The sequence below is a fragment of the Lissotriton helveticus genome, chromosome 12 (genome assembly GCF_964261635.1).
Source record: "Lissotriton helveticus chromosome 12, aLisHel1.1, whole genome shotgun sequence".
NCBI lineage: Eukaryota > Metazoa > Chordata > Amphibia > Caudata > Salamandridae > Lissotriton > Lissotriton helveticus.
In genome coordinates, this window is record NC_136073.1 from 884,971,653 (window position 1) to 884,995,316 (window position 23,664).

At 45.2% G+C, this 23,664-nt stretch overlaps 1 protein-coding gene across 1 annotated transcript; it reads left to right on the forward strand.

The window, feature by feature from the left end:
* The first annotated feature begins 206 nt into the window (after window positions 1-206).
* Window positions 207-20,404, forward strand: LOC144798527 (cornifelin-like). The gene is made up of 3 exons (XM_078669455.1): window positions 207-321; window positions 6,257-6,450; window positions 18,137-20,404. The coding sequence occupies exons 1-3, from the start codon at window positions 207-209 to the stop codon at window positions 18,296-18,298; spliced, it is 471 nt and encodes a 156-aa protein (XP_078525581.1). The 3' UTR covers window positions 18,299-20,404.
* The last annotated feature ends 3,260 nt before the right edge of the window (window positions 20,405-23,664 follow it).

Here is a 23,664-nt window from a genome sequence, read left to right on the forward strand (position 1 = left end):
AATGTCACTATTAGTGAGTGAGGACATTTTAAAGAACCCTTGCATTGTTCCTCTGTGTTGCCTCTGTCATTACAGAACACTCACATTTCCTCCTTTTCCTCTTTTCGTGAGTAAAAATATCTGCGATTATACCAAAAGCTGCACTCTAAGCACATTCAGTCTTTGTCCTCATTCAATTTTTACCCTCTTACCTACCGCAGGTCAAAATGAATGTGGTCCAAGTCAACCAGCCTGTCGCCATGACATCCACGCAGGTCACAGTAATTCGTGGCAACACTTGGAGCAGTGGCATCTGTGATTGCTGCGAGGACTGCAGTGTCTGTAAGTTATACCACTATGTGGCTGCGGGATGATGGCCTTTCTTTCACCAACCTGGGGTCCTCTCTCCCAGGCCTACCTTGTTCCCTGCCACCAAATGAGCCTCAAATTCTTGGAAGTCAGCAGTGTCTATTGGCCTGATTTAGATCGTGGCGGACGGATCTCGCATCCACGGAAATATGAATACAATTATATCCTATGGGATTTATGTTTCGACGCACCAGATATCCATCACCGCTGTGACAAAGTAACCCGTCTGCCAAGATATAAATCAGGCCCTATGTTCCATGACGCCTGGAGAGCAGAGTTGTTATGAGTAGGTGTCAAGTAATGAAATTTAGGACAGGGGTGCACAGGACAGTCGGGATCACTCTACTTCTACCCTTAAAGTCTGGATGCTGGCCATAGAGCTCAGGAGCTCAGAGTGTAGTCACTACACATATTAGCACTAGTGACCAGAGAGGGATGCTGTCACGCTGTAGTATATGTACAAAACAGTATCCCAACTGGTATAATTTTGAGGACATGAATACAACATTATCCAGGAAGGAACAAGGAGACTCAAGGTGATTTGTACATGTGCTCAAGGCATCGTTTTACTAAACATATTTTTCGGGATAGCCAAGTATAATTCACAGTTAATAACAGCACTGCAATTTCAAATTAAAGGATAAACAACCCAAAGTTGTACAAGGTGCACGAGTGAAACAGGTGAATACCACTACGGCGACACAAGTGACAGAGTGATCAGCGTGGGCGGCGCAAGGTGTTAGTGCATAAATATATACAGTGAGTTTTAAAAAGCACAGAGTGGTTTGTGGATAATTTCGAAGGAACATTTTTCATTTAACATTCTTGATAAAAACCACTGTGTGAAGGGCACCTAGGGTCTTGCTGATAAGTCGACGGCGTTTCGATCCGTAGCAATTAGGATCATCATCAGGACTGGGGGGGTTGGTCGCAGTGCTAGTCTGGCGTAGTCGCCGAGAAAGCGGATCGTGAGGGGAAGGAATATGTTGATCCGTGCGTGATCGGGGAGGGCGAGAGGGATAAATCGAATGAGGGGCCCAATGAGGTCAAGTAAATTCCATAGGTCTGTCACATGACGTAAACAGAGAATATAGTGCCCGGTCAGTCGATCCGAGCAGAAGTTGCTGAGGAGCGATACTTTGAGTATAGGTGCCCCTTAGGCCTCCAATCCGGTCAGGCGTAGTTTCAGAGAAGGCGGGTAGTCCAGGGAAAAGTAAACCGATCCAAGCGTGATCGGGGGGGGGGGGCGAGGGGAATCAATCTATCCTCGGGGATAATGAATCCAATTATATCCTATGGGATTTATGTTTCGATGCACCAGATATCCATCACCGCTGTGACAGAGTAACCCGGCTGCCGAGATATAAATCAGGCCCTATGTTCCTTGACGCCTGGAGAGCAGAGTTGTTATGAGTAGGTGTCAAGGAATGAAATGTAGGACAGGGGTGCAAAGGACAGTCGGGATCACTCTCCTTCCACCCTTGAAGTCTGGATGCAGGCCTTAGAGCTCAGGAGCTCAGAGTGTAGTCACGAGACATACTAGAACTAGTGACCAGAGAGGGATGCTGTCATGCTGTGGTAAACACCACTGGAGAGGCGCTTCATCTGGGTAGCCCAAGTGGCTTCTGTTACTTGTTAAATCAAGAGACAGTGGCATCTGCTGCCCACCATATTGTTTACATTACGGTGCCCACCATTAAACAGTATCATCATGATTCATAGACACATATACAGACACACATTAGCTCCTGTGGGCGTAGGTTCATTGGACCCAAATGTTTCTTCAAATACTGCCGCCGACACTGAAGAAGGTTGTGAAACCAAATACCAAAGTTACGTTTCTTGATTCTCCCTCATGCGTCATTAATCCATCCCCCAGTAATCTCTGCCTCTCAAACTCACTCCTGCAAGTTCATTTTGCTCCTACTTTCTCCTTTTGTCACTTTTTTCCATCTTTCTCCTTTTTTCTCACGTTTGTGGTATTTCTGTCTCTTGTTCTTGGTCACATTCTGTAGAGGAAAAATAAGTGTTGCCCCAAATATAAGTGCCAGAGGGCGCCAGCTTCAACCACCGGCTCAAATTAAGCCCGAACCATGGGATCCTTCACCAAAGAGAAGTGTCAGGATTGTGATTCCTCTGCTGAGTAGTAGACACAATGGGATCACTCAGTGTTTTACAGTGGCATGAATGTGATTCACCTACTCACTAATAGTCGCAGCATCCTTTACTAGATAACAGTGTTTCAATGGTGACGGCCCTATTCACTAATGGTGATAGTGTTGTGATTGTTCACTAATTATGGTAGCAGGATTTTGATTGTTCCTACTCACTAATGAGAACAGTGGATATATGGTGAACTTTACAATAGTCTCACTATTGTGAATCTCCTGCACGCGAATGGTGACAGCGGTGGGACCTTCCACTAGTTCATGTTATCAAATTTGCAATTTCTACATCATCTTATAGTAACAGACAGATTCTTGTTCAACAAGCATTAGGGTTATTTTACTCATGAAATAGGGGATGTAACGGAAATTTTCTTTAATTAATGGTGGCATTAGTATGAATCCCTCAATCGCTGATGGTAGCTGTGCGAGATCCTTCCCTTGCTACTCGTGGAAAGATTGTGCTACCCCAGGTACTTAGATCTCCCTTTCACCCCTGGGATTAGAGTGACATCATTGGTAGCAAAGTTGTGCCTCTAACTCTGCAATGGCCCTCACTGCTGGATCTCTGCTGCTGGTGCCCATGTCAGTAATCCGACAGGAAGTGATGATTAAGGCCGGTCTTCAGAGTGATAGGGAACCTCAAGGGCCAGCATTTCAGGCCTCGCCCCAAACTCCTAATGAAAAGACTGAGGTTAGGCTGAGTCTTGAAATAGTGGTAGAATAATTTGCTCAGAGGCATAACGGGTGACCCCCACATTGTTCACCTCAAAGGGTGGCCCCCTGAGTTGGCCAGATGCAATGAAATAAAACACTCAGAAGCAGCAAGTCAGTTAGGGAATGGGTAATGGGGACCCCCTCACCTTACCTTGCAGGGGGGCCCTGAGGTTTTGTTATGCCGCTGCATTTGCTTAGCCTCAGTATAGGGTGAAAAAAATTAAGAGACACTGTCCTCTTGTGTACTTGAGTATGGAGTCGGATAGAGTCCAGAGCCCTTCTGCTGGTATTATAAAAGGTGAGCAAATTCCAAAGTGGTGGAAAGTTTAACCATTTTCTTATTTTCAATGTGAAAGTTCAGTTGGCTATTCAGAATTCTTAAAGGCCTTTAAAGCGTAGGCCAAGGGGCACCGGGAAATCACCCCAGACTCCAGGAATTGAGGGCCAGATCAGAGGACGCTTTCAAGCTGTCCCAGCAGCAGAGGAGCCTAGCTCTAGCAAAGTGGGAGCTGACTCCCACAGACCTGGTCTATGCAGGTTGCACCATCAATGGTTCCCAACTGGGGTTCACCCTTGTCACGCTCATGAAGCGGATCCATACGCAATGGTGCCCGGGTTAAGCCAGCTCGTTCTCGTCTACTGCGCAACTAGGGAACTGAATCTGGTGACAAAGCCACTCACAGAGTGGGAGGCTCTGCTGAACTGCACATTAGAGTCTATGGGGTTGGACTTGATAGAGCAGTAGACAGAGACAAAGGGTCTGATGATGGGCCATATCTGCTGTTAATATCTGTGCACCTACTCTGTGTCTAGGGTGGGAAATGGAAAAGCTAGAAGCCTTGAATCTCCAAGAGCACACAGTAAGAACCCTCTGAGACAGCCATCAAACTCCCCATTGCATCCATGTCTCGCTTCCTGCATAGAATGTCTTGCTGCTCCCATGAATGCCTGAGAATGCTGTCTGAAGACCATCCGACACATGGTTCGCTTGAGGAAATACACCCAGGAGCTTTTTCAAGGCAATTAACTTATCATGACTTTTCAAGGGTTTAGAGTTGAGATCAGAAATGAATAGAAAATAAGTGAGTGAGTTAGGGCTCCATGTCTTCCCTTAAAAGCCCCCATTAAAGACTCTGCAGGCTTTTAGTGATGTTACTGGGCATCAATTTGGGGGTTTCTACATTTCTGATGCCTGTTTTCCATCAAAATAGAACACAGACAGGAAATCAGCAGCAATGCAGGCATGCCTCTCGCACAGAACTGGTTTGGGGCAGAAAGAAACAGTCCAAGCTTCTCTCACAATCAGCAGTAGGACAGGTTGCAGCCTCACACAGAACAGGCAGGGCAAAGGTGGCAGCTTTGCAAGCTTCAACCTCACGCTGAACAGGTAGAACCCACGCCGCAGCGGAGCAGGTTTCACCCTCATACCGAACAGGCAGAACGCAGGCAGCAGCATGGCCACCCTCACACAGAAGTTAATGTAAAGGCATTAGTAGCAGGGCGAATTTCGCCCTCACACAGAACAGTAAGTGCACAGGCAGCAGCAGGGCAGTTTCACCCTCACACAAAACAATTAGTGCACAGGCAACAGCAAGGCAGGCTTCACCCTCACACAAAATTGCTAGTATACAGGCAACAACAGTGCAGGTTTCAATCTCACAAACAGCAGTTAGTGCACAGGCAGAAGCAGGACAGGTTCCACCCTCACACAGAACAGCCAGGCGTAGGACAGGTTTCACCCTCACAGAGAACAGGCAGCAGCAGGGCAGGTTCCACCCTCACACAGAACAGCCAGTGCACGGGCAGCCGCAGGGCAGGTTCCACCCTCACATAGGACAGGCAACAGTAGGGCAGGTTCAACCCTCACACAGAACAGGCAGCAGTAGGGCAGGTTTGACCCTCACACAGAACAGGCAGCACTAGGGCAGGTTTCACTCTCACACAGAACAGGCAGAAGGAGAGGTTTCACCCTCACACAGAACAGACAGCAGGGGGACAGGTTTCACCCTCTGTCAGAACAACCAGTGCCCAGGCAGGAGCAGGGTAACATCTCATGCAGCTGTATCATGTAAATTGAGCACTGGAAGTGCTGATGTGGGATGTAATGTGCACCACAGTTTGAGGCTGACTTGTGTCAGGTGTTGTGGAGCTGCAGCTGCACTATTAGAGAGTGGTAAGTGGCTGTCACAGGAACACTAAAGGAACATGCCTCATTAGCTAGAGATGTAGCAGCATCTATTCCCATTGCTGAAGTAACTGTGGTATCACTCTGGGCCCCTGCCTTGGACTGAAGACTGGAGCTCTATAGGTTTAGTGATTATTCCCTCTTCCCTGAGATATTCCTCAGCACCTTTCACCCCTGGGATCCTTCTCTGTCCCTCCCTTTTTCACTGGTATCCATCTGTGCTCCTCCTACATCTGGATATCCCGCGGCACCACCCCCTTAGAGTGAAGACTACACTTCAGAGAAATGAATGACTGTTCCACCCTCACACTGGGTATCCTTCTACAGTTCTGCCTTCTCCCCTCTGGCCATCCATGCACTTCCTCCACCAGGGATATCCCTCTGTGCCTTTCCCTTCCCCCTGGTGTCCCTCTGTGACCCTCCTCCACCAGGGATATCCATCTGTGCCTTTCCCTTCCCCCTGGTGTCCCTCTGTGACCCTCCTCCACCAGGGATATCCCTCTGTGCCTTTCCCTTCCCCCTGGTGTCCCTCTGTGACCCTCCTCCACCAGGGATATCCATCTGTGCCTTTCCCTTCCCCCTGGTGTCCCTCTGTGACCCTCCTCCACCAGGGATATCCCTCTGTGCCTTTCCCTTCCCCCTGGTGTCCCTCTGTGACCCTCCTCCACCAGGGATATCCCTCTGTGCCTTTCCCTCCCCCCTAGTATCCCTTTGTGTTTTTCCCTCCCCCCATGGTATCCCGCTGTGGCCCTCCTCCATATAGGATATCCAGCCACGCCCCTCCCCTAAACTGAATACCTCAGTCCTGATGACGTCATGATTATTCCCTCTTTCCCCACAGGCTGCTGCGCCTTCTGGTGCTGCCCATGTTTCCAGTGCCAGACTGTCAGTGGATTTGGAGAGTGCCTGTGTCTGCCGCTCATTGACCTATTATGCATTGCCTGCACTGGCTACTTGACTGGCGTCTACACTTGCGCCTGCGTACCCATCTCCATGGCGATGCGTACCGGGATCCGTCAGAGATACAAAATCCAGGTAAGCGGGGGGGGGGGGCTGAATGGATCACGCTATGTCTGCATTGATTAGTGTGGAGGGATGGAGGACCTAGCCAGTGACGTAACAAAACCTCAGGGGCTCCGTGTAAGGAATGGTGAGGGGACCCCCTGCTATAACTGTACCCTTATAGTAGCCACTTACTCTGTAGACATGTTTCACCTCTCTCATCCGCATCCAAGGGGCATCAGCAGGAGTTTCAGTGGCAGGAGAACATACAAAACACCCAACTATGTGGGGACAATATTCTCTGCACCAGCCCAGATGGCAAACCAGTTCTATTCATGTTTATTATAAAAAGAATAAGTATTATTTTTATTTCCAACATTGGAGTTTAGAAACTCACTGTATGTGACCGTCATCAACATTTGAATTAATGCGCCTCTAAAAGAAAGGGTTTATTGGGGAGATGTTTGTAAGGGATATGCAAATGACATCTGTCCACCAAAAAGTGAAGACTGGGGGGCATTTATGGATTGCCAGAGTAAGCTGCTCCCCCATAAACTGAAGGAACATCCAATGAGCAAATCTAGTGGTCCACTGCCCTTTTAGGCCCTCATTCTGCGTGGTCCAGTGTACCACTTAGTAACTCAACTTCTCTGGGTTACTGATCACAAAATTTGGAGGACCCCAAAATCATCACCTCTCTCACTGCTTGCTGTATTTTCATTTTCACTTTTGTGAGGTGGCTATATGCATTTTAGCCTGTACATAAAGAGTTACTTGTTGTTTTACCAAAGGTATGTGAGGTTTCTGTTTTATTAATAGGGATGAGACGGAACGGGAGCAGAGTTCACGTAGTGGTGCTCGGCCAAATTCGCCCACCCTTACTTCTCATCATGTCTATGTCAGTATATCACGTAAATTCTCACTTTGTATTTTCTTCTAAACTCTACCTCGCCATCCACATAGGGACAACCAATGTACAAAGTACACGTCCCTTCAACAGACAAAAAGGCGTCTCACCTGTCACAGAATAGGGCATTGTTCTGTAATTCGATAAGATTTCTTTCAATTGTCTTCTCCAAGAGATATTGTTTGATATCGCCATTGCACACTTTCATCCAACATGCGATTGAAGCGCTCAATTAAACCATTTCTCCTTGGGTGATAAACTGGGGTCCAGCTCTGTTTGATGCCCCCTTTCTTGTAAAAACACGTAAACTCATCTGACACAACATGCAGAACGTTGTCCATATGAATTTCCGCAGGACATCTGTCTCTGCAGAAAATATCTTCACAAAACGCAATTATGTTCAATGTCTTCACCTCTCACACAAACGCCACCTCGGACCATTTAGAATAGTAGTCCTTAAATAATATGGCAAATCTCTTGTTCAATCCTGAACAGTTATATGGACCACAAATGTCCATGGCTACTTTTTCCCATGCCTGCCTGGGAAATTCTACAGGATTTATTGTTGTTTCTTGTAAAATATGTGATCTATTGCGGCACATAAATAAAACACAACCTCTAACACAACTTTCAATTTGCTTGTCCATCCCTGGCCACCAGAAATCCACTCTGACCTTACTCCACATTGCTGACATTCCACCATGCCCGTCATGCATCGGACTCAACAACCTACAACTAAGCCCTTCCGGTACCACAACTTTATCTCCTCTTCTCACAGTCCTATTTACCTCAGAGAGTTCTTCCCAGACATTGTTATACAAATTTAAATCCTTATCTCATTTCTAACCAAACATTTTGGGTAACACGTTCTTCACCTTTGTCAGCATAGGATCAGCAGCCTCAATGGTCTGACATAATTTAGATATTTCTACAAATGTCCACTCATTTTCTTCTAGAACATTCCCATTATCCAGAGGCAATCTGGACAGCAGTCTCTTATGCTTCTCACCTCCAGAACCTGCTTCACTGAGAAGTCATACCTTTGCAAACAATGTAACCACTTTGCAATGTGTGGAGTAGCTTTTGCCGCACCAGCAGTGGAGAACAGATCAACTAAGCTTTCTCACACTCATCCATCCATGAATATTCAACACCCTTTTTCATCAATTTAGGCAAAATATGCACTCTCTCAGCAAAATGATGTACAAATTTGGCATAATATTCTGCCAAACCCAGAAATGACCTGAGCTGGTCCGGGGGTCTCTATAGCCTCCACTAAATTATGTTTGGATTTGACCCCATTGTTAATTAAATTATGGCCCAGATATTCTACTTCCGTCTGACCAAACTTATATTTTTCCAAACAAGTGGTAACACGAGCTTTCTCCAATCTGCTTAACACATCCCAGATCATCTCATTATGCTGAACATAGTCTTTACCCAACACCAAAACATCGTCCTGAAATACCAAGACATTAGCCATGCCCCCCACAATGCTCTGCCTGACCCTCTGGAATACTGCAAATGCCAGACCAAAAGGCATGCAAACAAACTGGAACACCCCCTCTGGCCTGATGAATGATGTTAAATGCCTGGATCCTGTATGGAATCACATATGGTGGTAGGCATTTGATAAATCCAAAGTGATAAAATACCTACCTTCAGACACACCAACCAACATTTCATTGATACGAGGTAGAGGTTGGCGATCCACCCTTATGCATTTGTTAATATCTCAAGTCCACACTCATGTGGATACTGCCATTGGGTTTTTTAGTGATAACAAAGGGACTAAGCCACTCTGAAGCCTCAATTGGTTCTATGACACCATTTTCACACAATCTTCGCAATTCTTCCTTCAGTGCACCCCTCAAACCCAATGGCACATTCCGCACATTGTGCACTTTAGGCTTAGCATTTTCCTTTAAAATAATTTTATGTTCGAATGTTCTTAGACATCCTAGTTCCTCACTAAACAATTTGGGAAATTGATTACCCACACTCCATTATTTTAGATCAACAAGACCTGTCACGGATGATTGAGATCCAGTACCATGCCCAACGCCCGTTGTTCCTTTAACCCCAAAAGTAACCTCTCTTTCTCGACCACATACACCTTGCCACTTGCATGTCTGTTTTACATTCTAAATTTGTAATTTGCAATTCAGAAACATTCACCCTTTCCTTGGTAGACTGTATATGGTTGCCCATCTTCCCCAATCACCATTAGTACCTCTATTTCTCTTTGATCACTGTAATCAGAATCTTCTTATTGAGACCTCATTTCTGTGTCTCTTACCACAGTTCCAGATTTTATTACACTCCGAGAATCACTCATCCTGCATACTCTTGCAAAATGTCCCAACTTGTTACTCTTGAAACATTTGCTTTTGATAGCCAGGCAATAAATAGACTCTGCTGTATGTCTTTAACTACTACATCTGAAATATTTTCATGTTTTGCTGCCGCCACAACATCACATATTTTTTCTGCATCAGAATTTCATTTGGACACACTTCCCCCCAATTCTTTCACATAACCGGAGTTGTTCTCCATGTGTTTGGTCACTTCAATCGTCTTGTCCAATGTAGGATCTTTCAGGTCAAGTAACTTTTCTTCAATATTCAAATTGCTTAACTTATTTATCATTTGGTCTCTTATGATTTCATCCCTAAGATCCCTGAATTTGCATGTGACCTCTAATCTTCATAATCTGGTGACATATTGACCAATTAACTCTCCAGATTGTTGACAGCGCAGAATAAAATTGTGTCTCTCAATAACAATACTCCGTTTTTTCCATAGTTCTCTTCTAATGCCTAAAAAGCCTCCTCATACACATTCTCTTCCTCATTGTCTGATCCATCTACATCCCTGCTAACGGGTGTTGGTAACAATTTTAATACTTTCCTACCTTCCACAACTAAACAGTTTTTCAGAATGGCCAATACATCTCCCCAATTGCCTCCGGGTAAGTTAAAAATGTTTCTTTCCAATCATCCCAATCCATGGAAGATAGACCAGGATCTTGATGAAATATGGTGGAGGAGGAATAGTTTGTGATGCCATTGCAGAGTACAGAGCTATTAACAGTACAGAACACTCTAAAGCACTGTACCGTAGACTAAAATTAATTGACTAATGCTACAACAAATGAACAAATAGCAAATCAGTAATACTTGCATAGCGTGCCCATCGCTGATGAAGATCAGAGTGCTGGTCACTGCTCCTTTTGCATAAACGATTATGACAGGCAATAGTGGAAAAAGTTGATTTTCTAACAGTGATTTGTCACCGTACGCCCTCCAGCAGACAAGCAATGATAGGGTTAATGAGGCATGCTTGTCGCTGCAAAACGATGCAGCCCAACATCAGGCCTAGTCGTGTACTGCTGTTGCTGGGATTCCTCAGCGCTTCTTCAAGCGAGCACCAAAATTGCGGCACGCACAGCGTCTAGATGCACTGTACACCACTGTTGCCAGGATAGCACAATGCACCCTAAAATGTAACAGCGACGTTCTTTCTCCACGAAATACACTGTGACATCTACTTTCCAACTCGTGGAGTTTCTCAACGCGCTCAACATCACTATTTTCGTGTTTTTAATACAAAGCACACCTTAGCGCTTTCATTTCACTCTTGCGCACAGCTGATTCTAATAGCTGTTCGCGCATTTCCTCGCTCTTTGCCAGCAGCCGCCATCACCACCGGCGTGCGCGCTGACTCCGCCCCCTTTCGAGGCCACGCCCCCTGCCTCCTGTACTTAAACCCGCTGATCACTAGCGGTGCCCGGTGAACCCTTGACCCAGTCCTGAGGCGGAAAGCCGGGAGCTGGAGGTACTCATTTTTAAAAAAAAACTGTGGTTAAATTGTATTCTTGTTTTGTGTCACTATTTTCGTGTTTTTAATACAAAGCACACCTTAGCGCTTTCATTTCACTCTTGCGCACAGCTGATTCTAATAGCTGTTCGCGCATTTCCTCGCTCTTTGCCAGCAGCCGCCATCACCACCGGCGTGCGCGCTGACTCCTCCCCCTTTCGAGGCCACGCCCCCCTGCCTCCACTTAAAAATGTGCATGCATGGGACGCGCAGCGGACGAGCGCAGCGGGAGCGCCGTTTGCGCGCCGAAGGCGTGCTTAAGGCAAGCCCGTCTGCGCCCGTCCGCGCCAAGACCGCGCCAGGCGCAGGAAACCCTGCCCTAATCCCCCCACATGTCAGGTATACTCCTATCGACCTCCTCCGACTCCGAGGTACTCCCTGCTGCTCCTACAAACTTGACCTTTCAAAGGTAGTCGGTTCTGCCAGCTGCCCCAAATGCTGCTGGACACCTACCATCGACCTCGGCCAGCCAATTCCCCCCAAGAACCAGCTACCATTCTTCAAAGGTGGCCTGATAAATGCCCGGTCTATGTGCAAACACAGCCAAGATATTCATGACCTCATCATAGACCATGACCTTGACTGTCTCATGATCACTGAAACTTGGCTCACAGAAGATAGCAACCCTGACATAGCTGTAGCTCTCCCCCAGGGTTACTCCTTCTACAGACAGGACAGACTGAAAGGAAGAGGAGGAGGTGCTGCTATTATTCTGAAGAATACTTTCAACTGCCACACCTTCTGCCTTGACCCACTTACCGACTCAGAGGGAATGGGATTTTCCATCAAACTCAGCCAATCCCTCTCCCTCTCAGGTGGCCTGATTTACCGCCCTCCTGGCAACGCCTCTAAATTTCTCGTCTCCCTCAACGATGCTCTGGGACACTTCTTACTTCGTTACCCACATTTCACCCTTCTGGGTGACTTTAATCTGCATCTTGAGTCCTCTTCCGATCTTCAAACGAGAAATTTTCTCCAAACACTTGAAATTTTCCAACTACAACAAAGTGTCACGTTGCCTACCCACTCACAAGGTCACACCTTAGATGGTGTTTGCACTAATTTCCCTTCTCTCACCATCCTGCCCCCCCTGCCCCAGATATGGACTGATCATAGCCTGATCCCATTCCACATCTCCAGCAGCTGCCCTCTATCTATCAATAAATTCAATTCTCATCGTGGTCACTCTGCCAACTGGAAAGCCGTCCAAAAAAATCTCATTATTAATCCCATTTCCCAAGCCCACTCCCCCTCTCTATCCGGAAACATCGAAAGAGATGCCGACCTCTTCCATAACTGGCTCTCACAAGAAATTATTAAACGGAGCCCCACTAATCGTCATGACAGAATCCAGAAAAAAACTAAAAACAACGCTCCCTGGTTCACACCTGACTTAGCCTCCGCACATCTAATCTGCAGGAAAGCCGAGCGTAAATGGCGTCGAACCTATGACAACGACGACCGCCGCGAATATATCCTCCAGAGGAAAAACTATCTCTCCACCATCAAATCGGCCAAGAGGACGTTCTACGTAAAAGCCATCAAAGAGGCCAGCCAAAAACAAAAAACACTATTCACGATAGTAAAGACCTTCACCCATCCCAAAACTCTCCAACCTGAAATCCCCCATCCCAAGAGCTATGCGACAAGATCTCTGAATACTTTGACGAAAAAATTACCTCCATCCAAAAGGACTTCCCCCCTCCTCAAACGCCCTATGGACTTCCCAATCCCGATCAACCTTGCTCGACAGCTTCACCCCGGTCACCCTGGCCCAAACTAGAGATGCCATTCTCTCTTGCAAATCTGGCTCCCCTTCCGACCCCTGCCCCCCCAAGATTCTCCATCAAATCATTGATGAGATAAACCCTATCGTCAATGACATTATCAACCTGTCTCTCAGTTCTGGATCTGTTCCTCGCTTATGGAAAAAGGGTGTTGTCAAACCGCTTATGAAAAAAGCTAATAAATCCCCAGTGGACTTGACCAATCTTCGTCCTATCAGCCTTCTCCCCGCTCTGGGAAAAATAACAGAACAGTTAGTCCATAAAGAACTTAAATCCTTTCTGGAAACTCACAACTTACTTCACCCTCAACAATCCGGGTTTCGGCCCAAACATTCAACCAAAACTGCCTTAATTGAACTGACCGACACCATCAAAACGCTGCAAGATCAAAGGAAGAAGGCCATTCTGATCCTTCTTGACCTCACGGCAGCATTCAACACCATATCCCATTCCATTCTGATTAACAGATTAATGGACATTGGAATCTCCGACTCAGCCCTATCATGGATCAGATCTTTTCTCAGCGACAGGTCCCAAATTGTTGCCCTGGGCCCCTTTCAATCTAAAGAGAAAACAGTCTCCTCCGGAGTGCCCCAAGGGTCCATCCTTAGTCCTCTCTTTTTTAATATTTACCTCATCCCTCTCCTTACCCTGATTGAATCATTCGGCATAACTGTCACCTCGTACGCCGATGATACGCAGTTGATCATCCCCCTAGACGACAACTCCAACAATGCAGAGCTCAATCTTAAACATTGCCTAACTGCTGTATTCCAATGGATGGACTCCAACCATCTCCGTTGTAACTCAAATAAAACAGAGATCCTCCCCATCGGAAAGAACGCCTCTTTCTGTCCTGCTCTCTGGTGGCCCGATAATTCTGCTGCCCCCCCCCCCCCCCAGACCGTCTCTACCGCTAGAAACCTCGGGGTACTTTTCGACTCTGATCTTTCATTTGACCATCATGCCACGACCGTGGCCGGCAGATGCTTCGGCATAATCAAATCCCTCAGAAAGTTTTTTGACTTTCTTCCCCTAGATTCCAGAAAAACGGTAACAGTAGCCCTCATTCTTTCGCGCGTGGACTACTGCAACGGCCTCCTGGCAGGGACCAAGAAGTCCACCCTCTCCAAACTCCAAAGTGTTCTACACATTGCTGCCCGTCTCGTCTTAAAATTACCTCGCAAATCCTCAATCTCTGCAGCCCTAAAGACCTTACATTGGCTTCCCCTGCACAAGAGAATACTTTTCAAGATTCTCATCGTTGCCTTTCGGGCCTTTAACAAAACAGGCCCTGTCTACCTCACTAGACGCTTCCCACACTACAACCCTAGTCGTTCCCTCCGCTCTGCCCAAGAAAATTTCATGGCCTCTACCAGGTTTAACTTGAAGTCTAAAGGAGGTAAAACCCTAAGCTCCCTGGCTATCAAAGCCTGGAACAGCATGCCCAGACACCTAAGACATCAGACTCTTGAGAAACCTTTTAGAAAACTTCTCAAAACATGGATTTTTAATCTCCCCGACGAGTGGTCAAGAGCTTCCATTTAGCCTCCCCCCTACCACCCTGTGACCTGGCCTCAAGGACTACTCAGCGCCATGATGCTCCTTTCGGAGCGAACACCGCGCTTTATAAATACCCCTCCAAATATCCAAATATCCAAATATCCAAAAACGCACAGAAACAAAGCACGCACTAAGACTCCAAGTAAGTGCTTGTGCCTCTGCAGGTCCATGCTGCTCAACTTAGATCTTACATTGTCACTCCTTGCAGTCCTCACCTACACCTTCACTTGAATGTAAAAAGACAGCACTGTCTCTCACCGTCTTTTGAATGTAAACATTTTTAAAATTTTCCCTCCGTCCAGTTGCCAAACCTGTATTACATCCACAGCTCACCAATTTCCCTAACTCGTTGTGCATGTTGCTTCTCAGCAATATTCATTATATTCTTAGCTCCAGGGGCCGCAAATATAAAAAAATCTGCTTCAGCAAAAATTCTCCTTCTTGTACACCTGCGAAAATTTCCTCCAGGTGTCCTATCTGCTGGATTCCATTCTCATCGCTATTTTTGAGAATTAAAGTGTTGTGTAGTTCCTACTAATTCGTAGGATCTGTGCATTGTTTGGGCAACATAAACTAAGGGCTTGATGTCAAGACTTATTCTGGACAGACCAGCAGGACATGTTTGCCTAGACCCGCTGGCTCAGAGTGCCACGGTTATCCTCCCCCACTACCCTACCAGTGTTCGAACAGTTTCTGGCAACCACTGAACATGGCAACCCTGATTCCTTAGAAATCGTGGAAACAGTGCAGAATCTTTCGCTCAGTCACTCGTGCTCCCTTGTTCTCAGAGGGATATACAGAGAATACACAGTGGGACGTTTTCAATAATATTTATTGAATCAACGTTATCGTGATGTGCGCGCTAGATGAGTGGTGTTATGGATATGTAGATAGTGCTGTGGCCCCGTGGATGGAGATAGGATGACTTTTGTACCTAGTTCGTAAAGGGGCAGAGTACATGATGTTCAAGGCATTGTGATAATGTTGTGTGAAGCTGGATGTATAAACAAAGTAGTTTCAGAGAAACAAATCCAACATTGTCGTGCATGCAAATGTGTGCAAATGTTCACCTCTGAAATACTATTTTGTAGGACTATGTAAGGAGTAAGCTGCCTCGCTACATGGGCCTAACCCAGGAATATAACAACAGGACACACAGGATGTTGTAAATCTTGATTATTTGTATCCAGAAACGCTTCCTGGGAAGCTCTGAGATCCAGCGCCACCGTGTCTCTCAACGTCTTGAATCTGGTTCGATTCCAGAAATAGAAGCCACTTGTTGCATTGGAGCACAGCGACAGGTGCCAGGACACATGGACATGACCTAACAATAACAGAATATAACATTGGCGCTAGGCTATTCCTGGTTCAGGCTCTTCCTGGCTCTAGGCTCTTCCTAGCGTTAGGCTCTTCCTAGATTGGGCCCTTCTTGGCGCTAGGCTCTCCATGGCACTAGGCTCTTCCTAGTGCTAGACTCTTCCTGGCCCAGGCTCTTCCTGGTGCTAGGCTCTCCCTTGCCCAGGGACTTTACATTTTCCCTTCAAATCTATGCATTTTGTAGGGAGCTTTAAGTTGGGCCAGTATTTTAATGAGAGAGGGTCCTTCTTAAAACTTTGCTACCAGGGCCCAGAAGGAGACTGCAGTCTCCTTGGTAGCCACTAGCAGTCACTACAGCATTTTTCACCTGAGGAGAACTAAATTAAGTGTATTTATATAATGTATTCCTAGCCTTTGCATGGTTTTGTACAGCTTTTGGAACCTGGTCACAATGTATGGCTCTGGGAGACTTGTTGACTGGAGACAGAGTGAGCTGTTGGTATTGTATTTGGTTGTGTTTCATATTGTTCAGAGGTGGTTCATGCTGCATAGTGGTGGTATGGTTGGAACAGACTGGTGTATTGTTCAGTGACAGATTGTATTGGGGAACTGCCAAAGGGCAGTACTTCTCGTTTTGCTCTTCCGGGGTATGAGGTTGTTCCTTGCTCAGCTTCAGATGTCTTGTTCCATGACATCTCTGCTCATACTGTGGCTTTTATGCTATGACATGTGTATTTGGGTGTGGTAAGCATACGTTGTTTACGATGGTTGAGCTGGCAAACAGTGAGCCAACTAAATGGCTTGGAACCAAGCTGTTCCCATAATGCTGCAAAAAGTTGGGTCTAAAGTGTACTGTTGGTGTAGTGTAATATGTCAGTACAACATGTTTAGATGAATGCCTAACTAAAATTGGGCATGATGTACAAAACCATTTTGCAAGTCTCTAAGCCTGCGATTCACAAAATGACTACGGGGCATATTATCAAGAACAGCGTTAAAATTATTGCCGCTTTAGCGACAGCAATCTGCTGCTAAAGCGGTGATAATGGGCTTGATAATATGCCCTTGTGAATTCCCATAGAAGCCCATGTTCTGGTGTGAGCCTGGGCTTCTATGGGAATCTACAAGGGCAAAATATCAAGCCCCTTATCACCGCTTTAGCAGCAGTTTCCTGCCGATAAAGCAGCTATAATTTTAACGCCATTCTTGATAATGTGCCCCTACGTTTGCAATTGCAGAATGACTTTTTGTTATGCACTAAACCCATTTTCTGATACAGTAACATGTTACTGAATCACATATCACTATTTTAAAAGGGGCCTTTTTAAGGTGTCTCTTCCAATTAGATATTCATTATGGTATGTATCAATGTTTTGTTACTGAAATCTGTTCCCAAAACATGGACATTTTACCTACACCTCACCCCAAGAAGGTATTATCCCATTTGCAAATGGGATCCAAGTTAAAACGTTTATTGGGGAGTAGGCAGTGGCCCATGGGACCACTCAAAACTCTCAAAAAAGCAAACAAAAAACTTTTCCTTTGAAATGCGGCCCTGTTTCCTTGAAGGAAATTGGACCACATTCAAAAAGAAAAAAGGTGACTTTAGTTAAAATGTGAACACGAACAGGTGTTCTGCTAACCCCAGAAGGCCACCATCCCGGTGATATCATCCAATCGTAGTGAGTCACAACTAATGACACATCTTATGAATATTGATGAGGTAGGTTGGATTGCGACACTCTATCGTTCAGAATTAGTACATAGGTCGACTCACATATTTCCTTTCCATTTGCAAAAATTTGGAGCACAATTTATGACCACTTTTGCAGAAGGAAATTTCATATATTGGGTCTTATGAATCTACAAGGTGCAGTGCTGATATCCAGTGACCCCTAGTGGTCAATCAAAGTACTGCAAAGCTGAAACTAGCAAGCACTATACATTCTGCCTCACACTCAAGGGTCTGTTCACTATCTCTCAAGGCTTTACTTTTCCTGAAAAGACATTATGCGAGAACAGGTTCACTGTAAATGACATTTTCTATATTTAATTCTTCACACTAATTTCAAGTTTGCAGCTGTTTTTTATACTTCTGGCATGAAAAGCAGGTGCTAAAAGTGCTTTATGATTATATTACATTGAAGTGAAAGAGTAAAATGAATAGGGGCTTCTCTCTGTTCAAGGGCCCATGGGCAGCATTAATGCAATAATTATATAAAAGTAACGTGTTTCTCTATCTTCTATCCCACACCGCCCCCTTCAGGGCTCCATCTGGGATGACTGGTGCAAGCTGTGCTGGTGCTACTGCTGCTCCTGGTGCCAGGTGGCGCGAGAGATCAAGAAGAGGAAGCAGCCCTTCAGCATCGTCACCGCCCAGACCACCACCATTCAAACGCCCCAGACCACCACCATTCAGATGACCTAGCCCTACTCCGATGGCACGGCTCAGGCCTTGCAACTGCCTGAGTAATGCGGGCGTTAAGGCGGGACCCGATTGCTACAGGGTGGGCCCTGCTATTCACTCCAACACACCCCCGCCACTCTATACCTGCTGACCTCTTTCCTCAAAGGTGGCATCAGGGCAGGTGGACCCGACATTTTATGTATGGGATGAATGCTGTCCAAGATGAGAGCACATCATGCTTACCAATTATTTGAATTTTATTTAAATATACATAGCAAAATATACATGTTTGACAACAGGTTTGAAAAATTGCAAGAAAAGAAAATTTATAGGATGGTGCATTCTTATCTGTTGTTAATGCTCTGCATGCACAGTGGTTTTAAAGCCCATAGTTCAAGGGAAGCATGTCATACCCATTACCTAGTTACATAATTCACATTGTTCCCATGAATTATGGATCTAAAGCAGTGGGAATCCTCAAAACAAGTTATATCATTTTTATGTGTACTATATATAAGAGTTGAAGTACTCCTTAATGTACAATATAAATATTCTGTAAATCACTGATGCATTGCATGACCATCTAGAGGAAAGAGACAGAAGGCAGGGCTCCTTTATATGGTCATGGAGATCCGAGGTGACTTATAATATCCTTATAATCGATGATGGGGGACTTTATTCCTTATAATACATGGTGACACCATCAATCTTCACACAAACTGCTTAAATCCTCACCTCTTTTCTCTTTCATATGAAACATGTGGGATGTTTGCAGACATGAAGAATCTGCAAAATGTAACAGGCAGATATTTGTTGCAAAAAATATCTTAGAATTAGGTTCATCAGAGTCTCTATTTTCTGTAGTACCTGTAGCGTGCAAAAATAATCATATTGCCATAAATATCTGCTTTCTAATGATAACTGTTCATTTAGAGAAACAAGATGAAAAAACAAGTTTTGTTTTCTATGTAAAAACAGCAACTAAACTCCATGATGTGCCTTTCCTCTTAGCTGCTGACTCTGGCAGCAGTCAATGTGACATCAGAACTCAACTGTAATAACTTATTACAGTTGAGCAGCTATGTCATTTCTTTTGTCAGCAGTCACCTGTAATAAAGGCATCCAAGACAAGTGTTTATACAAGGGTTGATTACAAGCTCCCATGTATGAATCGCCACATATACAGTGGTGGCAGCTGGAGCAAAGACATTTGGCCCTGCCCAGAGCACCTAAACTGTCCTCTTCTACCCGTGGCTGCGGCGGTGAGTTTCAAGAGGCTGGAGCCCTCTTCTTTTGCTGCGGCTGTAGGGTGTCCAGTGAATTGGCTTGCCGGGCCCCGTCCACCGCTCAATCATCCGCCATATTCCCTGGCTACAGCCCTAGTACCAGGACAAAGATGGCGGCCTCTCTTTGATTGCAAGGGCCACCCTGATTACACCCGCGGCCACAATGATGAGTTCCTTTGAGGTAGATGCCCCCGCTGAAGGGGTCACTGTGGGTGCACCTCAGACTGGCCGGCTCCCACTACTCCAGTATCTCACCCACAGCACCGAACCAATGACTACCTTTCCTCCATTTACAAACTCCCCTACACCGGCTATGAAACTTTCATGCCCTACAGCACTAAGCTACCCCCCTTCCCATAGTTGGCACCCAGCACAGGAGCAGCCCCAGGCTTCAGCATGCTGCCTTCACCCACCACCACTCTGTCTTCTACCCCTATGCCCATCACTTGCTCAGGGATCCCTCCAGGCCCTATATCACCGCCTGTGAGTGGAAACAGCACCCTGAAGGCCTGGCTGAACGAGCACCACAAAAACTCCAGCAATGGCGAGAAGATCTTGCTCTGTAAATCCGTAATACATATTATTCCAACCCTAATTGCTTAAACTTTTCTTAAAACATAATCCTGAGTGAATTTGCAACTTGTAATTTGTAAATCTAACCACTAGTATCTGGAGTAGACACATGTACTTACTACCATTCTTATGTGAGTTTAGAGTTTCTGTTTAGTATCTTTTATGTAATTCATGTACTCTGAAGTCCTTATGTGATGTAACTGGCTGTATTGTAAAGCACTCTGACACCTTCGGGTAATGATTGCGCTATATAAAAAGATATAAATAAATCAATATGACAAAATGGTTAATGGTTAACCAGTGTATTACAGTTCAATCATGGTAATTTGACATTATAGCAAAAAGTATTACATCATCAGAACCACTTTTAGCATTATAGCTCCATAATGCAGTCCTACAATTATGATTAAAAATTATTGTTGGCCAAATTAAAAGCTAAAATTTATTTTTGTAAGTATGCATGCGGCTTGCTGAAGTAATGATAACACTTGACATGAGTGTTCCATTCCACTCTTTATTGGAGCATCCACCAATGAGCTAAACTGGCACCCAACTGAATTAGAACCAGGCCTGGGCGTAGTACGTGGAGTTTAGCTACGCGGAACTCCACAAAGTGACAAAAAACCTCTGCAGAGTTCTGCAAGTGGTGGAGTGCAGTGCGAACTGCCGTTCGCACTGGTCTTCCTGCCGCTAAGGTAGAAAATCTACCCAAGCGGCAGGTCGCGCTTGCAAACTTACCGCTCACGTGCACAATCGGGGAAAAAACCCTGCTGCACTACGTGGAGCGGAGTTTTCTGCACTGTGCGAGCTCTGCGAAGCGCGGAGTGCAGAAAACTACACGTACAGAGCAGAGGTTACCGCCCAGGCCTAATCTGAACCCCTCAGCCAAAAACATGGAATGTCATAAAGGATAAAGATCAACCATTAAATACATACAATAACAATAATCAGGTAAGTTATACCTGCAGTGAAGGAACTTGGTAAGGAGCAGGGAATATAAAATACTTAGGGCCTCATTATGATGTTGGTCGGAAACGCTCCGAACGGCATTCGGTTTGTCTGAAACTGACTCGGAAACATCTCCGGCCAATCAATTACAATGTTAGGTAACCATACAGACTTTCTGGCTCGATCCGATCAGCATTCGGAGAAACTGCGTCAGTCGGAGTCAACTCGTACAGCTCTATGAACCACGTTTCCGACACATTACGATGTCAGATTCGGACAGCCTTTCCAACTCGGTTTCTCCGACATGGATCGGCTGTCAGAAATCAGCTTTGGGGGACCGTAGCAGACCCCCCTTCACCCAGAGGCCTCCAGTGGGGGCCCATGAAGGTACCCTTTGGTCCCCTCTTTGCAACCTAGATGCCTAGGCGCCCCAGGGTTTTAGCTGTGCTATATAAATAAATACAATTTTTTTAAAACATGCACAGTGGCAGGCACCAAGTTGACAATTTTCCTTACATCTGAAAATTTAGAACATCTTTTTTGAACATGCCCAGGTAGTTTGATCTTATCTTCATTTCCAACATTTAGGGGCTCATTACGATGTTGGGCGGAAAGCCTTCTCCTGACTGTCTGAATCTTTGCGACTGTTTCTGACCGCCCAATTACGATGTTCGCGGTTGGAACGTAAACCAGATGATCATTCCTAATTGTTCCGAGCGACTCGCGGAGTATTTGTGTTGCTCGGAACCACATCGTACACCACTATGGAAAGCGTTTCCGCCGTCGGGATTACGATGTTGATATCCAACAGCCTTTCTATGCTGGCCTGTCCGACACAGAAAGGCTGTCGGAAAGTGACTTTGGAGGCCCCTGGCCGGACCCTTTGGCCCTTGCAGCCTACGGTTGATGGCCGAGGGGTATCCAAAGGGCCCCCCTGTAAAACCCTGCACTGTGTGGCAGGCACCGCTGGGTGCCTCCGTCAGGGTGCAGGGTTTTCCGCACACACCCCATTTCCCCATAGGAGCCTGTGTTACGGCCAGTTGTTGGGCGGAACATGAGCTCCCATAGGAAACAATGGGAATCCGACCGAACAGTGTTCGGTCGCATAATAATTCGGTGGTCGGATCCGCCGACCACAAGACGGTCGGTTCCAATTCTGAGTGGTGTCAGGCGGAGGCTTTCCGCCCAACATCATAATGAGCCCCTTAATGTTCGCTGATGTTTTCTTTTTTTAAACTCATGTTTTAAACCTTTAGCTTCTTTCATTTCCACATTGGTCTTGACAGTGTTATACATTTGTTTAAGATTACAAGTATCCACCTTGGGAAATAACCAACCAGAATTAAGTTGTTGTCTGGGACTTCTCCCTTTCCATAACATAAAAGGTAAAAACTTGGTACTGCAATGAGGAGAACAGTGATATGACCACAAAAGATCATCAATATGTTGCTTAACGTCAATTCTGGACCTGAGAGCCAACTGGATACCTTCTACTAATGTTCTGTCAAAGCTTTCCACTAAACCATTCATATTTGGAGAGTATAAAGCTGTCTCAAAATGACGAATGCATACACTCTTAAAATAGTCACTCATGGCAGTAGAGGTAAATTGAGTACCATTGTATGATACAAGTACATCCTCTCTCCTAAAGACTTCCTGCAAAAAATCAATAACATCTAAAGTATTAGGTTCAGAAATCCACTTCAATTCCACCCATTTTGAAAAATAATCAATAAGAACCAAAATATAGGTTTTTCCAAACTCATTTCCTTCATAAGGTCCTAAAAGATCCATAGCTAATTTGGTACAAGGTATGTTTGGTAAAGTGGTTTGAACATGATCAATTTGTTGAGTCTTCAAGACTTTAGTCAGACTTAATACATAAAGGCCAGTTTTCCACAAACCTAACAATGTCATTGTCCATGTATGTCCACCCAAAAAACTCTCTGACCTCTTTAATAGTGTAAGACTGACCCATGTGACCTAAATGAGGAAATTAAATGACTTTGTTCCTGATGCCTCTGGGTGGAACAAAACTCCCTCCTTTTACACTAACATCCTTTTCAACCAATAAGTCATCCCTAACCTTCCAGAAAACTTGAAATTCTTTTGACACATATTTTTCAAACCTTTTTATAAATAAATAACCCTTAATAATCCAAAATGTGTCATCTTTTGACATGGATAACAACCATTCTTCTTTAGGTAACACGTCACCCACTGAAAGTACTACATCTTCAAGAGATGCTACAAAACGTTCTTCTTGTGTTAGTAAACTAGAAGGTGATAAAACATCTCCTGATAAATGAGAAAGACAATCAGTTTGAACATTGTGTGTCCATGGTATGTATGTCACAGTGAAATTATATTCATAGAGTTTTGATAAAATTCTAACCAACATGGATGATGCTTTACTCATACCATGTTTTGACAGTAAAGAAATGAGTGTTTGATGGTTTTTCTTAAGATGGAAATGTTTTCCCCATAAATAAATTTTGAAATGTTCCACTGACCATGAATATCCCAATGCCTCAGTCGTAGTAAGTAGTGTGGAAGCAAATGTGATGGCGCGTTCAACAC